General features: G+C 42.3%; 1 protein-coding gene across 1 annotated transcript in view; it reads right to left on the reverse strand.

Moving 5' to 3' along the window:
• Positions 1–16,887, reverse strand: part of LOC311109383 (myomesin-1-like) — a gene marked incomplete at both ends in the record, with an annotated part of 44,929 nt that overhangs the window by 26,696 nt on the left and 1,346 nt on the right. The window contains 8 exons of the mRNA XM_084152238.1: positions 365–526; positions 759–920; positions 2,607–2,648; positions 2,897–2,985; positions 4,827–4,919; positions 5,216–5,373; positions 11,699–11,873; positions 12,008–12,139. Coding sequence (XP_084008364.1) covers positions 365–526; positions 759–920; positions 2,607–2,648; positions 2,897–2,985; positions 4,827–4,919; positions 5,216–5,373; positions 11,699–11,873; positions 12,008–12,139 — 1,013 coding nt within the window. The remainder of the gene's footprint in view (positions 1–364; positions 527–758; positions 921–2,606; positions 2,649–2,896; positions 2,986–4,826; positions 4,920–5,215; positions 5,374–11,698; positions 11,874–12,007; positions 12,140–16,887) is intronic.

Genomic DNA, 16,887 nt, shown 5'->3' on the forward strand with positions numbered 1-16,887 from the left:
TATATTTAAGAACACACACACACAAACAAACAGATGGGCCATGATAACATTGTTATCTGGTGTCAGTTGAGGTCTCTGTGTGACTTTGACCTTGATAAACTGTTAATCACACTCCATATAGAACATGAGACAGGTCAATGGAAACAGAGAGGGGGTAAACAAGTGGCCATACTGTCTGCACTCAAACACACACACGCGCGCACATACACACACACACGCACGTACGCACACACACACTGTGAATGTGAAAAATAACATCAGTTAAACTTGTGAATCAGTAAACAAGGCATGTAATGGACTGAGGAGGAGTGATAATGTGACAGAGAGCAGTGGTGTTCAGTATTGCTCATGGTAAGGTCCCCACCTCTGACAAAGACGTAAGCAGAATATGTCTCATATTTAGTCTTGGTGGTGATGCGCAGGGTGTAGAGCCCCTCGTCCTCCTTGTTCAGGTGTGTCAGGGTCAACGTGGCCTTGTCTCCACTCCAGTGCATGTGACACCACTTGGAGGGCTGCAGAAGAACATCTGAAGGAGAGAGATAAGGTTATAATGGCTGGACATCATCATCAGATCTGCCCTAATGTCGTCAGAGCCCTTCCTCATCAAGAAGTATCTTAAATAAATCCCATAGCCCAGGGGAGTATGTATGTATCAAGCAGCTCAGAATAGGTATGCTGATCTAGGATCAGATCTTCCCTGTCCACGTAACCTACTAAACCTCAGCCAAGAGTTCCCAGAGCTCTGGGGCTTCACCTACCGTCTCTGTACCACTGCACCTCGGGCTGGTAGCGTGCCAGGTTGGGGGAGATGATGACCATGGCGCCCAGGCTCATGGTCTCGCCCTCCCGCCCGAACGACACGCCAAACCCGTCCACGATGTGGGTCTCGAAGGTGATACCATACTCAGAGACCAGACCATCTGACAGGAAGGCGCATCAAGTAACATGGGGTTAGAGGTCAGGTTGCTATTGTGTTCCCATCATGCAACAGTGTGCGTTGTGTGACACACCTCAACTTCAGACACCTGTGTGCATTATTATTCAAATCAAAGAGATGGACGAACAAAGAGCAAGTAACTGGTCTTAAAGGGATAGTTCACCCAAATTACAAATTAACACGTTGGTTTCCTTCCCTGTAAACTGTCTATGGAAAAGGCAAGACAGCAAAGCCATGCTTTGGTTTTGTTTACCTGGCCACTGTCTCCAAATGCTAACTTATTTGCATTTCTGTCCAAAAACCAAAGTCAGTATCCCCTATAGCAGTGTTTCCCAACTCCAATCCACGAGTACCACCAACAGGACACATTTGTGTTGTAACCCCGGACAAACACACCTAATTCAACTCATTGAGGGCTTGATAATTAGTTGACAAATTGAATCAGGTGTGCTTGTCCGGGACTATAACAAAATTATGTACTGTTGGGGTACTGACTAGAGTTGGGAAACACTGGCCAGTAGCATTTTCTCGCGTTCACATTTCATGTCCATTTTATAGTAACTTTATTGAGCTACAAAATACATTTTAGACACTTTGGAATGATTGATGATGTAACTAAACATTATCCAGTAGCATTACATTTTACCCCTCCCCTCCCAAGAGCAAGTGACATAAAAAGAACCCCACACAGACTTCGGCAAAGCTCTTCAAACAGACAGAGGCGTGTACAGGGAGACAATGTACCGGAAGGACAACACAAAAACACCATTAACATCATTAAGTACAGTGTTCAGACACCAAAGAGTCACTACAAACAGCACTGGGGAAACTGGGGGGCACATCATGCAGTAGACAGTGATGCACATTTCACATATTAAACCCAGTAGGAGTTGAAGACTTCAATCCCACTTCTGTCCGATTTTACAATCTAATAAGACCTGTTTATGAATTAAGAAAAGGTAATGGATGTGACTAATCAACAACAATTAAGTACAGTAATCTATAGTCTCAAATCAACGATCCAGGTTGTAAACTACAGTGTATATTTCTCTATATGACTTAATATCTTCTCTATGTCACTCTAGTTTACAGTATTTAACTTCCAAGGCTTTATGACTTGCATACAATTTCAAAAAACCCATACTTGCCAAAATGTTCAAGTATTCTGTTGTTTACGACAAAAAAAGAGCCACGTTTGTCATGCTGAACCATCTGTGGGTCTTTCCCAGGCAACTGAAAGATTATTACGAAGGTATTATCACAGGATCTTTCCAAACAGATACACATAATAGTGATCATGCATACACATTGAGTGACACTCAGTGAATGCACCAAGTTGACCAAAACGTAATCAAACCAGAGCAGAGCTTTAGTGACCCCGTAACCTTCGCTGTCTGTTGACTTTGCTGCGCCCAGCGTCAAGGGAACAAAAAAGCTGTTAGTGCAATAGCACCCATAGCATCCCCAGGTCCCCCCCACCACCTCCCTCCTCAACTCACCACAGTGTTCCAGCTTAGCATAATGTGAATAGGTTATGTTAATACTGTTTAGTAAGGTGGTATGCCCACATCCATAAATACATATGGATGGTTATGAATAAAGTATTTGATGTTATGAGTATTGAGTAATGAGTATATTTTTCCAATGAAATTATATTCCTCTGACTTACGTCTGGGCATTGGGAGAGCCTCCTCTACCTCTCCTTTGAATCCTAGAGTAGAATGAACACATAAGTACTTATTATTAACATGTTATTACTGTGTTGTAGTCAACAGAAACATATGTGATCATTTTACACAGAGGAGACTTGAAACTGGACCAAGTGAAAGCAGCACTAAGAAAGACTGTAAAATAGGTTAATCGTTGTGCATCCACCCAAGTAATGGGGTGATATTGGGGATTATTGTCTAGTTCATTGTGGAGGCACCAGACTTTGAGAACTATATTTTATAAACATACTCTTAACAACGATGGAGGCAAAGGTAGAGAGCTCTCCCTTGCTGTTCATGGCAGAAACACGATACTGTGCAGTATCATCAAAATCACATCTGAAATGAGAAGAGAGAGAGAAGACCAGCTGAATCAATGTCTCGTATACACACGTTTCTCTCTCCTAATGGTTCACGTGTACATAAATACCCTCACCCCTCCCCCGCTCAGCCATGTAAATCAACACACAGCTATGTGAGCTGGGACTGTAAAATGCTCCAGAACTCCAGGCCGGGAATACTCTGGGAATAAATAGACACTGTGATGATGTCATAATGTGTCAGGTGGTATGGATTTCTGTATGAAAGTTATGTGTGGTTAGATTCTCTCATGGAAACATGCTATCTAACTTTCCATGGCTGATTAGCTATACTGCTTAGTACATACAACATGCGTGGTTGAGTTTGAGTCTATGAGAGAACTTAAAAAGCTGTTCTGTCTGAAACAGCTCGAGACACTTAAGTGTTTAGTCCTTTGTGAAATGGCTTAAAATACAACATCGGCCCTCTATCTCCAGATAATTTATCTTTAGTTATCTTTGTTATCGAAAGGCAAGCTGCGAAATGGCCCGGATCATGTATAGCCTTCACCAACAGCTTTCTATACCTAACAGAGCTCAGGGCACTGACAGATGGACAGACAGGCAGACGGACGGACCGACAGACCGATAGATACAGCGTGAGTCAGAGAGGGGTATTGATTTCACACATTTGAAATCACATTTCTGTAACTATAATCCACTGTCCCTCAAGTTCACAGTGTGAGCTCATCCAAACATTCCCAGGGTTGTCAGTCTGCCCACACACGCTGGCCTAACACGACCTTTCCTGAGAGCGGCGATTGTATTACACCATGAAGGGGTGTTAAAGGGACGTGGTGGTGACATCATAATGACATTATACCATGGCCAGCGATGACTGTGTTGTTTGATAGTATATGTTAATTCACAGCAATGAACCACCACAGAGAGAAGACCTGGTCCGTATGTATGAAGTGTCAAGGTGTTTTCACATATATTCTTCTTTAAAAGAACCGATCTCAGTCCTCTTTAAAGTGAACTCTTGGGTAAAAGAAAAAATGCAAAATAACTCAGTTCTCTTTGTATTCACACTGCCCTTGCCTTTTAATGAGGACTCTTTTGCTAGTTAATTTCACATATTTTGTGGTCCGAGACCTGTTTGCATTCACATTGCTATGTTTAGAAAGGAAACAAGATATTTTTCCAACATTCACTCAATGTACTCTGGGTAAATAAACAGTGCAGGACAAGCTATACCATCAGAACCTGTTATCGGACAGCCAAGGATCTACCTACATACATTTTGTGGAAGCTAATAGTTTGCATTTAGTTAAAAAAGAAGACATACAAATTATAATCAAAATTCTATATTTACATGTAAAATTGACTGGTAACAGGATAAATGGCAGAAGAATAATTGCAAATTAAATAATGCTTTAATTGAGAATTGTGTACTCCAAATTGTACCGCCAACCTGCACATTTGTTTTTGGCATTAACGTGAGGGGCTATAGCAGGGGAAACGGTATTGCAGTAACCTAGTGCTTGGTGTGGGAATAATTATAAGTGGACCTGGTGAGCTTTGTGTTCACATTCCCCTGAAAAAAGGGAATCGAACCACAGACTTCAAGTGAACCGAACCACAGACTTCCTCTCGAGATGGTCTCAGTTCGGTTCACTTTGGGGCGTCTGAGTTCCTTTGGAGCATCCACACTGCACATACATTTAAGCAAACCGCACTCAGTACACAACAATTGGCTGAAAGGAACCAAGTGTGAAAGCACCCTTAGAGTATGAATGCTGATCTAGGATCAGGGCCCACCTGTCCATGTAATCGATTGATACATACTGAAAGACCCTGTGGCTTTGGGGTTGTGCCTACCTGTCGATCTCCAGCGAATGCACGTTGTAGCTGCTCTGTAGCTTATACTTGCCCGGGTGGGCCATTGGATCGATTGTCACATTGTTTTTGTACCTTGATGTGGAACAAGGACAGGAGGAGAGAAGATGAAAAGAAGGAAAATAGAGTTTAAAAGTACAGATCAGAATCAGGATGGAGACCAGAAAGAGAAGATAGAGAAGTATGTATAGTGGGTTCTATGGTGTTTTAGTGCAATGACATGACGATAGGATTAAGAGGGCAATAATTGCTGGTGCTCTAGCCATAAGGGATTGATTTGGTGTGTGTTGTGTTAGTGATCAGTTGGTCATGTCAAGGTGTATCCAGGGTGGTGTGTGTGTGTGCGTGTGTTGTGTGTGTGCAGTACTCACCAGACAACCCGTGGGTCAGGCCATCCAGAGACGGTGCAGTGCAGCCTCACACACTGCTTCTCCCACACCGTGTGGGAGCGAGGTTTAATCACAAACTCCGGGGCATGCATCAGGCTATCCTTGTTCATACACTTGTGGTATTCCTCGTTCTCATTGATCTGGGGATTAGCGTGTTCATTTAACCTTCATAGAGCCTTCGTACGGCATTCATGGACCCTTTATAATAACACATTCTCAGGTGCAACTGTAAAACACTATACCTCCAGAACCCTGTAGAAAACATTTGAGGCATTCCCCATCAATTCATAAAACATTGACGATGCATCCTTGAAGCAAATACAAAGCATTCACAAGGCATTTGCTTGGCAATGAATCTCTTAGAGCTGAATCCAAACTTGATATCCGTGCAAATAACAAAAGTTTCAAAGACATCAAAGGGCAAACAAATTGAAGTTACATGGGCTGATATCGAGTTATGGATTCGAGTCTCTGTCTTCTTTACATATGCAGACTCCATGCACGTGTCACAGTCCTAATGAGTAATTGATTTATGATCTCTGAACAACTATGGACATAAGCACCTACTTGTGGATCCAATAACCCCTAACACATAATCCGATAATGCTCTCTGAACACTGAATGTACAGTTGAAGTCGGAAGTTTACATACACCTTAGCCAAATACATTTAAACTTTTTTCACAATTCCTGACATTTAATCCTAGTAAAGATTCCCTGTCTTAGGTCAGTTAGGATCACCACTTTATTTTAAGAATGTGAAATGTCAGAATAATAGTAGAGAGAATGATTTATTTCAGCTTTTATTTCTTTCATCACATTTCCAGTGGGTCAGAAGTTTACATACACTCAATTATTATTTGGTAGCATTGCCTTTAAATTGTTTAACTTGGGTCAAACGTTTCGGGTAGCCTTCCACAAGCTTCCCACAATAAATTGGGTGAATTTTGGCCTATTCCTCCTGACAGAGCTGGTGTAACTGAGTCAGGTTTGTAGGCCTCCTTGCTCGCATGCGCTTTTTCAGTTCTGCCCACAAATGTTGTATAGGATTGAGGTCAGGGCTTTGTGATGGCCACTCCAATACCTTGACTTTGTTGTCCTTAAGCCATTTTGCCACAACTTTGGAAGTATGCTTGGGGTCATTGTCCATTTGGAAGACCCATTTGCGACCAAGCTTTAACTTCCTGACTGATGTCTTGAGATGTTGCTTCAATATATCCACATAATTTTCCTTCCTCATGATGCCATCTATTTTGTGAAGTGCACCAGTCCCTCCTGCAGCAAAGCACCCCCACAGCATGATGCTGCCACCCCCGTGCTTCACGGTTGGGATGGTGTTCTTCAGCCTGCAAGCCTTCCCCTTTTTCCTCCAAACATAACAATGGTCATTATGGCCAAACAGTTCTATTTTTGTTTCATCAGACCAGAGGACATTTCTCCAAAAAGTACAATCTTTGTCCCCATGTGCAGTTGCAAAGCATAGTCTGGCTTTTTTATGGCAGTTTTGGAGCAGTGGCTTGCTGAGCGGCCTTTCAGGTTATGTCAATATAGGCCTCGTTTTACTGTGGATATAGATACTTGTGTACCTATTTCCTCCAGCATCTTCACAAGGCCCTTTGCTGTTGTTCTGGGATTGATTTGCATTTTTCACACAAAAGTATGTTCATCTCTAGGAGACAGAACGCATCTCCTTCCTGAGCGGTATGACGGCTGCGTGGTCCCATGGTGTTTATACTAGCTTACTATTGTTTGTACAGATGAATGTGGTACCTTTAGGCATTTGGAAATTGCTCCCAAGGATTAACCTGACTTGTGGAGGTCTGCCATTTTTTTCTGAGGTCTTGGCTGATTTATTTTGATTTTCCCATGATGTCAAGCAAAGAGGCACTGAGTTTGAAGGTAGGCCTTGAAATACATCCACAGGTACACCTCCAATTGACTCAAATTATGTCAATTAGCCTATCAAAAGCTTCTAAAGCCATGACATCATTTTTTGGAATTTTCCAAGCTGTTTAAAGGCACCGTCAACTTAGTGTATGTACACTTCTGACCCACTGGAATTGTGATACAGTGAATTATAAGTGAAATAATCTGTCTGTAAACAATTGTTGGAAATATTACTTGTGTCATGCACAAAGTAGATGTCCTAATCGACTTGCCAAAACTATAGTTTGTTAACAATACATTTGTAGTGGTTGAAAAACAAGTTGTAATGACTCCAAGCTAAGTGTATGTAAACTTCTGACTTCAACTGTATCACTTAGTGGCATGACGTGCTGGCAGAAGTCTAAATACAGTGTGTGCCCCACTCAAGGGACACTGTAGCTTTTATGATCCTCCTGAGTGAATGGGGCAGGATATTCCTTGACATAAATATTTGATTGAGGGACTCAAATAACCAGAGCAGAATGAATCCATGGAATGAAACATTGCTTGTGGCAATACATTTCCTGTGATACTTTGCTAATGGATTTCTTACGGTATTCCCATCCATTATAGCAATTTAGTGATTATTCTCCTCTGTGATCTCACAAACGTAAACGTACCGTTTTCAAGGGATTGTTAAATAAATGTTATAACTATTTGGTTTTAATATCATCACCTTGAAGAAGAGTATAGTCAGAACTACACATTTCCGAATATTCCACATTTAGCTCTATCATCAGAGTTATACAGCAAGTAACTGCATGCTTTTCCTGATCAGTAAACATCAATTTATCATGTATTTTCAGATACGTGAGGGTAGCCTATCCATTTGGGATGTAGCTAGCTAGCTAAGCAAACAACATGTGTAATTTAGCTTGCTTCATTAGACATTAGGCTTTTGGAAAGAGCTTGACATCGGCAAGTCCTCGTCCTGGTAAAGTTGTCAGTCAGACTACTGTCATCACCACTATAGATGGCAAGCAAATCAAACAATATTTGGATATAGCCATCTAGTTTATCCCCTGAATGTTAGCTTGTTAACTAGCCATATTGATGTGATCTGTTAGGCCTATTAGCTAGCTAGCCAATTTGACGTGGTCCATTAATCAATGTAGCCTATCATGTCTGTCAGCAGCAATCGTGATTAAACCCTCTTAAAAGTAATGTTCAAAAAGGGGATAATGTTTGCTAGGTAGGCCTACGTTGGTTGGAGAAAAAAGTACATTACCCACTGGGCACACACTGGTTGAATCAATGTTGTTTCCACATCAATTCAATTAAACCAATGTGGAATAGACGTTGAATTGATGTCTGTACCCAGTGGGTTAGGTCTACTTACCACTATGTTTAGCCAATTGTACAACATTTCTACCAGTAGCTTGCAAAGTAAACATTATCAGCTAACAGTACCATGGCAAATGCGCCCTTCTGCTGCTTGAAAGGCAGAGCCCACAAAGGATGGGAAATGAACATAAACCACGCATACTTGTCAAGTATAGTTCACTTTTATTTTTTATCACTCAAATATCCAATTAATGGTGGCCAATATTGAGAGATATTGTGAGGCTACGCTCACTTATCTTAAATTACTGATCATGAAAAGCATGCAGTTACTTGCTGTATAACTCTGATGATAGAGCTAAATGTTTTGCATGGAATAATCTGACATTTGTAGTTCTGACTATGCTCTTCAAGAGGTGATGAGATTACAACCAAATAGTTAACATTTATTTAACAATCCCTTGAAAAGCAAGCTGTTGACAATGGTTTTAGAGGAGCTGGGGGTTGCCCTGCACCCCCAACAGTAGGCAAATCGAACGCACTGCACATTATTGTGACTTGGTATGTAGGATCTTAATTTGAGCCAGTTTGCTACAGCAGGAAAATTATCATGCAGCAAAGGGAAATGTGAATTATTATGTAGATCAAATTAATGGACAATTTTTTGTAGGGGTTGATACATTTTACATTACGGCAAATCAAGTCTGAAATTTGGAAATGGAAATTACTAACTTTAGAAGCCTTTTAAAACCGTGAATAGACTACAAGTGTGCATTTCCTGCTGTGCAGGAAAATTCTAATTAACAAAAGAGTGATCAAATTAAGATCCTACATCTGTACTCTTCTCTTTGATGTCAATGAGGGAAATAATGCCACTCTGTGATGTAACAAGAGAAGGTATTGTTCAGTCAGAAGTCATCAAACTAAGAATACCCCATTATGATGAGTATTATCCAGTATTCCCCAATGTGATTCCGGCATCTACTGTAGGGCTGCACAATATGGGCCACATTTCTTTTGTATCCAAATATTGCGATTGGACTTGCGATATAAATCCAAACACTTCGGTGAACTGTTGGAATTATAGAAATAAAATGATTTATATTAAGAAGCAAAGTGTAAAGCAGCATCATTCTTGTTTGGAACAATGGGGGGGGTTCGATTAATCTCGCCTGGCTCCTGTGTAGGCATGATTTGCACCGGGTGAAAGTTGATTGCATTCATTTTAGCCTGGTTCCAAAATGAACGCAATCAACTTTCACCCCACACAGGTTCCAAAGCCAGGTGCCCTGTGTGCCCCGTTCAAAGCCCACGGTGAAGTCGGCTCAAAACAAAGTGACGTAGGAGCACGTGGAGTATTGAGTAGGATTTTGTGTTTTCACATGCAAAAGTGATTGCTTTCAAGCTTTATCTGCCTTCTCAATGAAAACGAGTTACAAAATTCAAATATTTATTTTATGGAAAAGAGATGTATGTTTCTAGACAATGCACAGTGCTGCCTTGTTGACAAAATGACAGAGCGGCACAGATTTCTGTTCGATTTGGGAATGGCGCTCCTCCCTCCCCGCTTTCGCCCGAGTATCAGCATAATCTAATCTCAGCATAATCTAATCCGCCCAATGTATTGACTGCATTTGACCTAACAGAACAGCATGCAACCTGAATCTAACAGATAGGCGGAACTGCGCTGCTTGAGTGACAGGGGGCGGGGTTTTGTGTGAAGCAGCCACAAGAGGGAGGAGGGGGTAGCTGTAGCCCAATATGGCGACCGGAGTATGGGCGAGTGGGTGTATCGAAAGAAAAGTAGTGGGGTATGGAAAGGAGTGGGTGTGTTGAAAGGAAAGTAGTGGGGTATGGAAAGGAGTGGGTGTGTTGAAAGGAAAGTAGTGGGGTATGGAAAGGAGTGGGTGTGTTGAAAGGAAAGTAGTGGGGTATGGAAAGGAGTGGGTGTGTCGAAAGAAAAGTAGTGGGGTATGGAAAGGAGTGGGTGTGTTGAAAGGAAAGTAGTGGGGTATGGAAAGGAGTGGGTGTGTCGAAAGGAAAGTAGTGGGGTATGGAAAGGAGTGGGTGTGTTGAAAGGAAAGTAGTGGGGTATGGAAAGGAGTGGGTGTGTTGAAAGGAAAGTAGTGGGGTATGGAAAGGAGTGGGTGTGTCGAAAGGAAAATAGTGGGGTATGGAAAGGAGTGGGTGTGTCGAAAGGAAAGTAGTGGGGTATGGAAAGGAGTGGGTGTGTTGAAAGGAAAGTAGTGGGGTATGGAAAGGAGTGGGTGTGTCGAAAGGAAAGTAGTGGGCGTGTGGAAAGGAGTGAATGTGTCAAAAGCACTCTGCTATAGGTTAAATGGTTTGATTGAGCTGTGTTTTTTTTCTTACGTTTCTTACCTAACGTGCCGCGGGGGTTTGGACTTCTGTTTTGAAGCCAGAGGATGAGTCGGAGTTGTACTTCACTGTTAGTTTTACACAAATAATTGTACATTTTCAGTTATAAAACTGACGATTGTTTATTTTTTATTAAAAGTACTGATGATGGGTGTACTGTTGCTTCATGCATTGTATGCGTGTGCTTACTTTGACTGTCCCCCTGATATTGGCTACTAGGTAGCAACTTCCCACGCCGTTGCCGAACAGTAGTGCTTGTCAAGCTGGAGCGAAGGACACTGTGTCCCGGTGTTGTTTCCGTTCATGCCCTCCCCTGCTCCCCATTGATTAGTAGACTGTATGTATGTATGTATCAAGGTGACATCTAGATGGTTATCAATATTCGTTTTTTCTTGTGTAGGCTGCTGTCCTACTTGAAATAAAATAATGGGAGGGAAAAAATTGCCATGTTAGCTACCGCCGGCAACACGACCGATACCCAGTAAGAAGCAACTCAGTTCGGCTCACTGTGCAGCCTAATCAGACACGTAAGACGTTCGCTGATTTGCTTTCCATACACCCACTCCTTTCGACACACCCACTCGCCTATACTCCGGTCGCCATATTGGGCTGCAGCTACCCATACTTGAGGAGAGTACGTTACATGCGGCTGAGTGGCGTTTCAAAATATTGCATGCTTCTGCAATATGGATATTGTACATGTCAATATTGAGATTTTGATGTGAATTCGATTCATTGTGCAGCCCTACTGACATCTATGACATGACAAAGACTCAATATTCCCCATTATGATGTCACGAAGGTGCGTATTATTCTGTATTCCTCAATGTGATGTGTCAAAGGAATACTGCCCTCTATGACTTCACAAAGACTCCTGCACTAACCCTCTTGCTCAGGGAGATGCGCTCGGCTGATTCGCGCATGGACACCTTCCTAGACGTCTGCTCCGTCCTCTCCATCTCCAACCCACTCGTGAACAGATTCCTCCGGGCCATATATTCAGTACTCTCCTTCAGCCGGGCCTCCTCCGTATCTGAAAGCCCACTGGCATACTCCTGACTAAGGTGGGGGAGCAAAGCCAGGGAGGAGAGTGGGCAGTGGGGTCATTTTCATGGTCATTGGTCAGAACCACTCACTGATATCAAAATGTCCCTGGCTTCTCCACAAGGTTCAAAGATCGTTGACTAGTTTACCTGCCCCTGAAGATGGGCACTACATAGCCGATGATCTGGTTCTCTTTGTCCATAGCCAGGTAGGTGGGCTTGGCTCTCTTGGGGATTGGGCTCAGTCTGCTCTCCTCCAGCCCAGAGTATGATGCACTAAGTCTAAGACACAGGATAGTGTCAATACAGCAATGTCAACCTAACACAGTGTAATAACATCAAAGTTAATGTCAATGTAATCTGAAGGGCTGGATGAGGAGGAGAAAGGTTGTATTATGGGGTATATTAATCATCAACAAGGAGGGTGGCTTAGGTGGGTTAAGCTGCAATGACATGTCTGCAATGACAAAATATAAGATAGAATTAAGACAAAGTTGATCGTCTGTCGTCACCAGCGTGCGGTTTTGGAACTTGTTTTAATATATCAAACTCTTTAAACATAAAAAGGACCAATGAAAATGAAACATGGTGGTCATAGGAGAGTAGGTGAAGGGAAGATACACAGACATCCTCATCCTCCCAAAAATACAAAGGGTTCTCAGCTCAAAACCCACACACCTGACACTACAAACCAAACACCCAACACAACCATTATTTAGGTTGCACCAAATTGATTATCACAAGTACACTACCGGTGAAAAGTTTTAGAACACCTACTCATTCAAGGGTTTTTCTTTATTTTTACTATTTTCTACATTGTAGAATAATAGTGAAGACATCAAAACTATGAAATAACACATATGGAATCATGTAGTAACCAGAAAGGTGCTAAACAAATCCAAATATATTTTATATTTCAGATTCAATGTATTACCGGGCGTCATCATGGCTTCAAATATCACTGTCTGACTCTGATCCACTTTTGTTGTTTGGTCTATGATCTTTTTATATTCTTGTTTGAGTTTCTTAATTTTCCCTGCACTGTTTTACTGACCGATTGATTCCCATCTCGGCTAACGTATTCAATATTTGCTAAAAAACGCTCCAACTGAGCAATTTATTTGTTAGTGTAGCTGTACCAAGTTCTATCTGTGGCTGTACCGTTTGTAGTCAGACTTACCTTCTCTTATAGAAATGGCACCAGTGACTCGTGCATGAGTATTAACAACATACGCGATACTGTGATCATTACGTGAGACCAATCATTGAGTATGGCTATTTGTAACCCCACCCACCGGCCTACTTGGTTCGAAGTCAGTACCAGATATCAAACGAGGAAATTAATCACTGTTACTAGCCGGCTACCACCCGGTACTCTAGCCTCCACCTTAGAGACTGTTGCCCAAAAGTTTTAGAACACCTACTCATTCAAGGATTTTTCTTTATTTTTACTATTTTCTACATTTTAGAATAATAGTGAAGACATCAAAACTATGAAATAACACATATGGAATCATGTAGTAACCAAAAAGGTGTTAAACAAATTAAAATATATTTTATATTTGAGATTCTTCAAATAGCCACCCTTTGCCTTGATGACAGCTTTGCACACTCTTGGCATTATCTCAACCAGCTTCATGAGGTAGTCACCTGGAATGCATTTCAATTAACGGCTGTGCCTTCTTAAAAGTTAATTTGTGGAATTCCTTTCCTTCTTAATGCATTTGAGCCAATCAGTTGTGTTGTGACAAGGTAGGGGGGTATACAGAAGATAGCCCTATTTGGTAAAAGACCAAGTCCATATTATGGCAAGAATAGCTCAAATAAGCAAAGAGAAACGACAGTCCTTCATTACTTTAAGACATGAAGGTCAGTCATTACGGAACATTTCAAGAACTTTGAACGTTTCTTCAAGTGCAGTCGCAAAACCATCAAGCGCCATGATGAAACTGGCTCTCATGAGGACCGCCTCAGGAATGGAAGACCCAGAGTTACCTCTGCTGCAGAGGATAAGTTCATTAGAGTTACCAGTCTCAGAAATTGCAGCCCAAATAAATGCATCACAGAGTTCAAGTAACAGACATCTCAACATCAACTGTTCAGAGGAGACTGCGTGAATCAGGCCTTCACGGTCGAATTGCTGCAAAGAAACCACTACTAAAGGACACCAATAATAAGAAGAGACTTGCTTGGGCCAAGAAACACAAGCAATGGACATTAGACCGGTGGAAATGTTTGGTTCCAACCGCCGTGTCTTTGTGAGACCCGGTGTGGGTGAACGGATGATCTCCACATGTGTATTTCCCACCGTAAAGCATGGAGGAGGTGGTGTTCTGGTGTAGGGGTGCTTTCCTGGTGACACTGTCTGTGGTTTATTTAGAATTCAAGGCACACTTAACCAGCATGGCTACCACAGCATTCTGCAGCGATACGCCATCCCATCTGGTTTTGGCTTAGTGGGACTATCATTTGTTTTTCAACAGGACAATGACCCAACACACCTCCAGGCTGTGTAAGGGCTATTTTACCAAGAAGGAGAGTGATGGAATGCTGCAGTAGATGACCTGGCCTCCAAAATCCTCCGACGTCATCCAAATTGAGATGGTTTGGGATGAGTCGGAACGCAGAGTGAAGGAAAAGCAGCCAACAAGTGCTCAATATATGTGGGAACTCCTTCAAGACTGTTGGAAAATCATTCCAGGTGAAGCTGGTTGAGAGAATGCCAAGAGTGTGCAAAGCTGTCATCAAGGCAAAGGGTGGATATTTGAAGAATCTCAAATATAAAATATATTTGGATTCGTTTAACACTTTTTTGGTTACTACATGATTCCATATGTGTTGTTTCATAGTTTTGATTCTACAATGAATGAGTAGGTGTTCTAAAACTTTTGACCAGTAGTGTACATCAACACGTAATTAATGGTACACTGCATTATAGGCAACAAAACAATTGCCAGACAATATGAAATGGAGCCATATGTATCTCCTGTGTGTGTATATAATGTACACTGAGTGTACAAAACTTACTATTTTCATGACAGACTGACCAGGTGAATCCAGGTGAATGCTATGATCCCTTTTTGATGTCACTTGTTAAATCCACTTCAATCAGTGTAGATGAAGGGGAGGAGACGGGTTAAAGAAGGATTTTTAAGCCTTGAGACAATTGAGACATGGATTGTGTATGTGTGCTATTCAGAGGGTGAATGGGCAAGACAAAATATTTAAGTGCCTATGAACAGGGTATGGTAGTAGGTACCAGGCGCACCGGTTTGTGTCAATAACTGCAACGCTGCTGGGTTTCTCATGCTCAACAGTTTCCTGTGTGTATCACGAATGGTCCACCACCTAAAGGACATCCAGACAACTTGACACAACTGTGGGAAGCATTGGAGTCAACATGGGCCAGCGGATTGCTTTCAACACCTTGTAGAGTCCATGACCCAACGAATTGAGGCTGTTCTGAGGGCAAATATTAAGAAGGTGTTCCTAATGTTTGGTATACTCAGTGTATGTCACTCATATGTAGAATCTATATTACTCCCCTGTAAAATCTGGTGACCTGGGAAGGGAGGCGGTGACAAGTCTAGTGGGTGTAAAAACGGAGGGGTGAAGGGGTTCCATCCCCACACAGCGTCTGGCTCAGAGTAAAAACAAAGAGGAAAGGCAACAGAACACCGACAACTATGGAACAGGAAAACTGTTTCCCCACCCTGCCCCTCCAAGACCCCTGAGAATACCACTTCATAGTATCAGTCATAGAATCAGGGTTGGAAAAACACTCAGCCGTCATTCGGATTGGGACGTGAGAACTGGTGTCCTGACTCCCTGTGATCACTAAATATCTCCTGGCACTTGCCGTAAGAGTAGGGGTGTTAGCCTCCTGAGTGGTGCAGTGGTCTAAGGTGCTGCATCGCAGTGCTAACTGTGCCACTAGAGATCCTGGTTCGAATCCAGGCTCTGTCGCAGCCGGCCGCGACCGGGAGACTCATGGGCGGCGCACAATTGGTCCAGGGTAGGGGAGGGAATGGCCGGCAGGGATGTAGCTCAGTTGATAGAGCATGGCGTTTGCAACGCCAGGGTTGTGGGTTCGATTCCCACGGGGGGCCAGTATAAAAATATATATATGTATTCACTAACTGTAAGTCGCTCTGGATAAGAGCGTCTGCTAAAATGTAAAATGTAAATGTTAACCCAAGTGTCCTGGCTAAATTCCCAATCTGGCCCTCATACCATCATGGCCACCTAATCATCCCCAGCTTCCAATTGGCTCATTTATTCCCTCTCCTCCCCCCGTAACTCTTCTCCAGGTCATTGCGGTAAAAGAGAATAAGTCACCTTACCAGGTAAAATAAGGATCAATATGTAGATGGATTACGATAAGGATCGCTCTTATTGCAGAATGGGAATGCATGAAAGGTAATTCCCATTCAATGAGTATTCCTAATGGAACAATTGGTATGTCTGCACAATACCAGGACAATCTCCAGTTCATAACTTTTGTTATGTCACCATCAGACTATAATAAACAGCAAAAGGCTATTCAATTTCAAAATCAACAGGGGAGAAAATGTCTCTTACTGAGGCCTCTGAATCCGTCTTGTCAATGCACCATTTATATTCCCTATGCCTATGCCATAGGGACATTGCTATGCGACAAGGTAGAGTACTATGGTTCGACCAATGGTGTCACTAACCCAAAGGCAGGGAAAGCTGGGTAAATTCCTGACAGCATGAGGTTCAACCATAAAGGCCCAAATGAGGGACCATTAGCTCCACAGAAACCCTTTGACCTCCTATGCACACTGTCAAGGCCAGTGTATTTAGAGATGCCAGTTGTTCCTAAGAGTGAGACCGCCAACATTTCAACACGTGATTCAATACAATCACAACCACTGTTGTTAGGCCGTCCATAGATTGCCAGAATAGTCTTGTAAATACTCCTATATCTCATCGATAATTCCTTAAATAAAACAATTCAAACAGCAAATAACGACCCACTGAAAGACATTAATGACCACTGCATTCAA

This window comes from Coregonus lavaretus (genome assembly GCF_964263955.1).
Source record: "Coregonus lavaretus genome assembly, chromosome: 34".
In the NCBI taxonomy this organism is placed as follows: Eukaryota; Metazoa; Chordata; class Actinopteri; order Salmoniformes; family Salmonidae; genus Coregonus; species Coregonus lavaretus.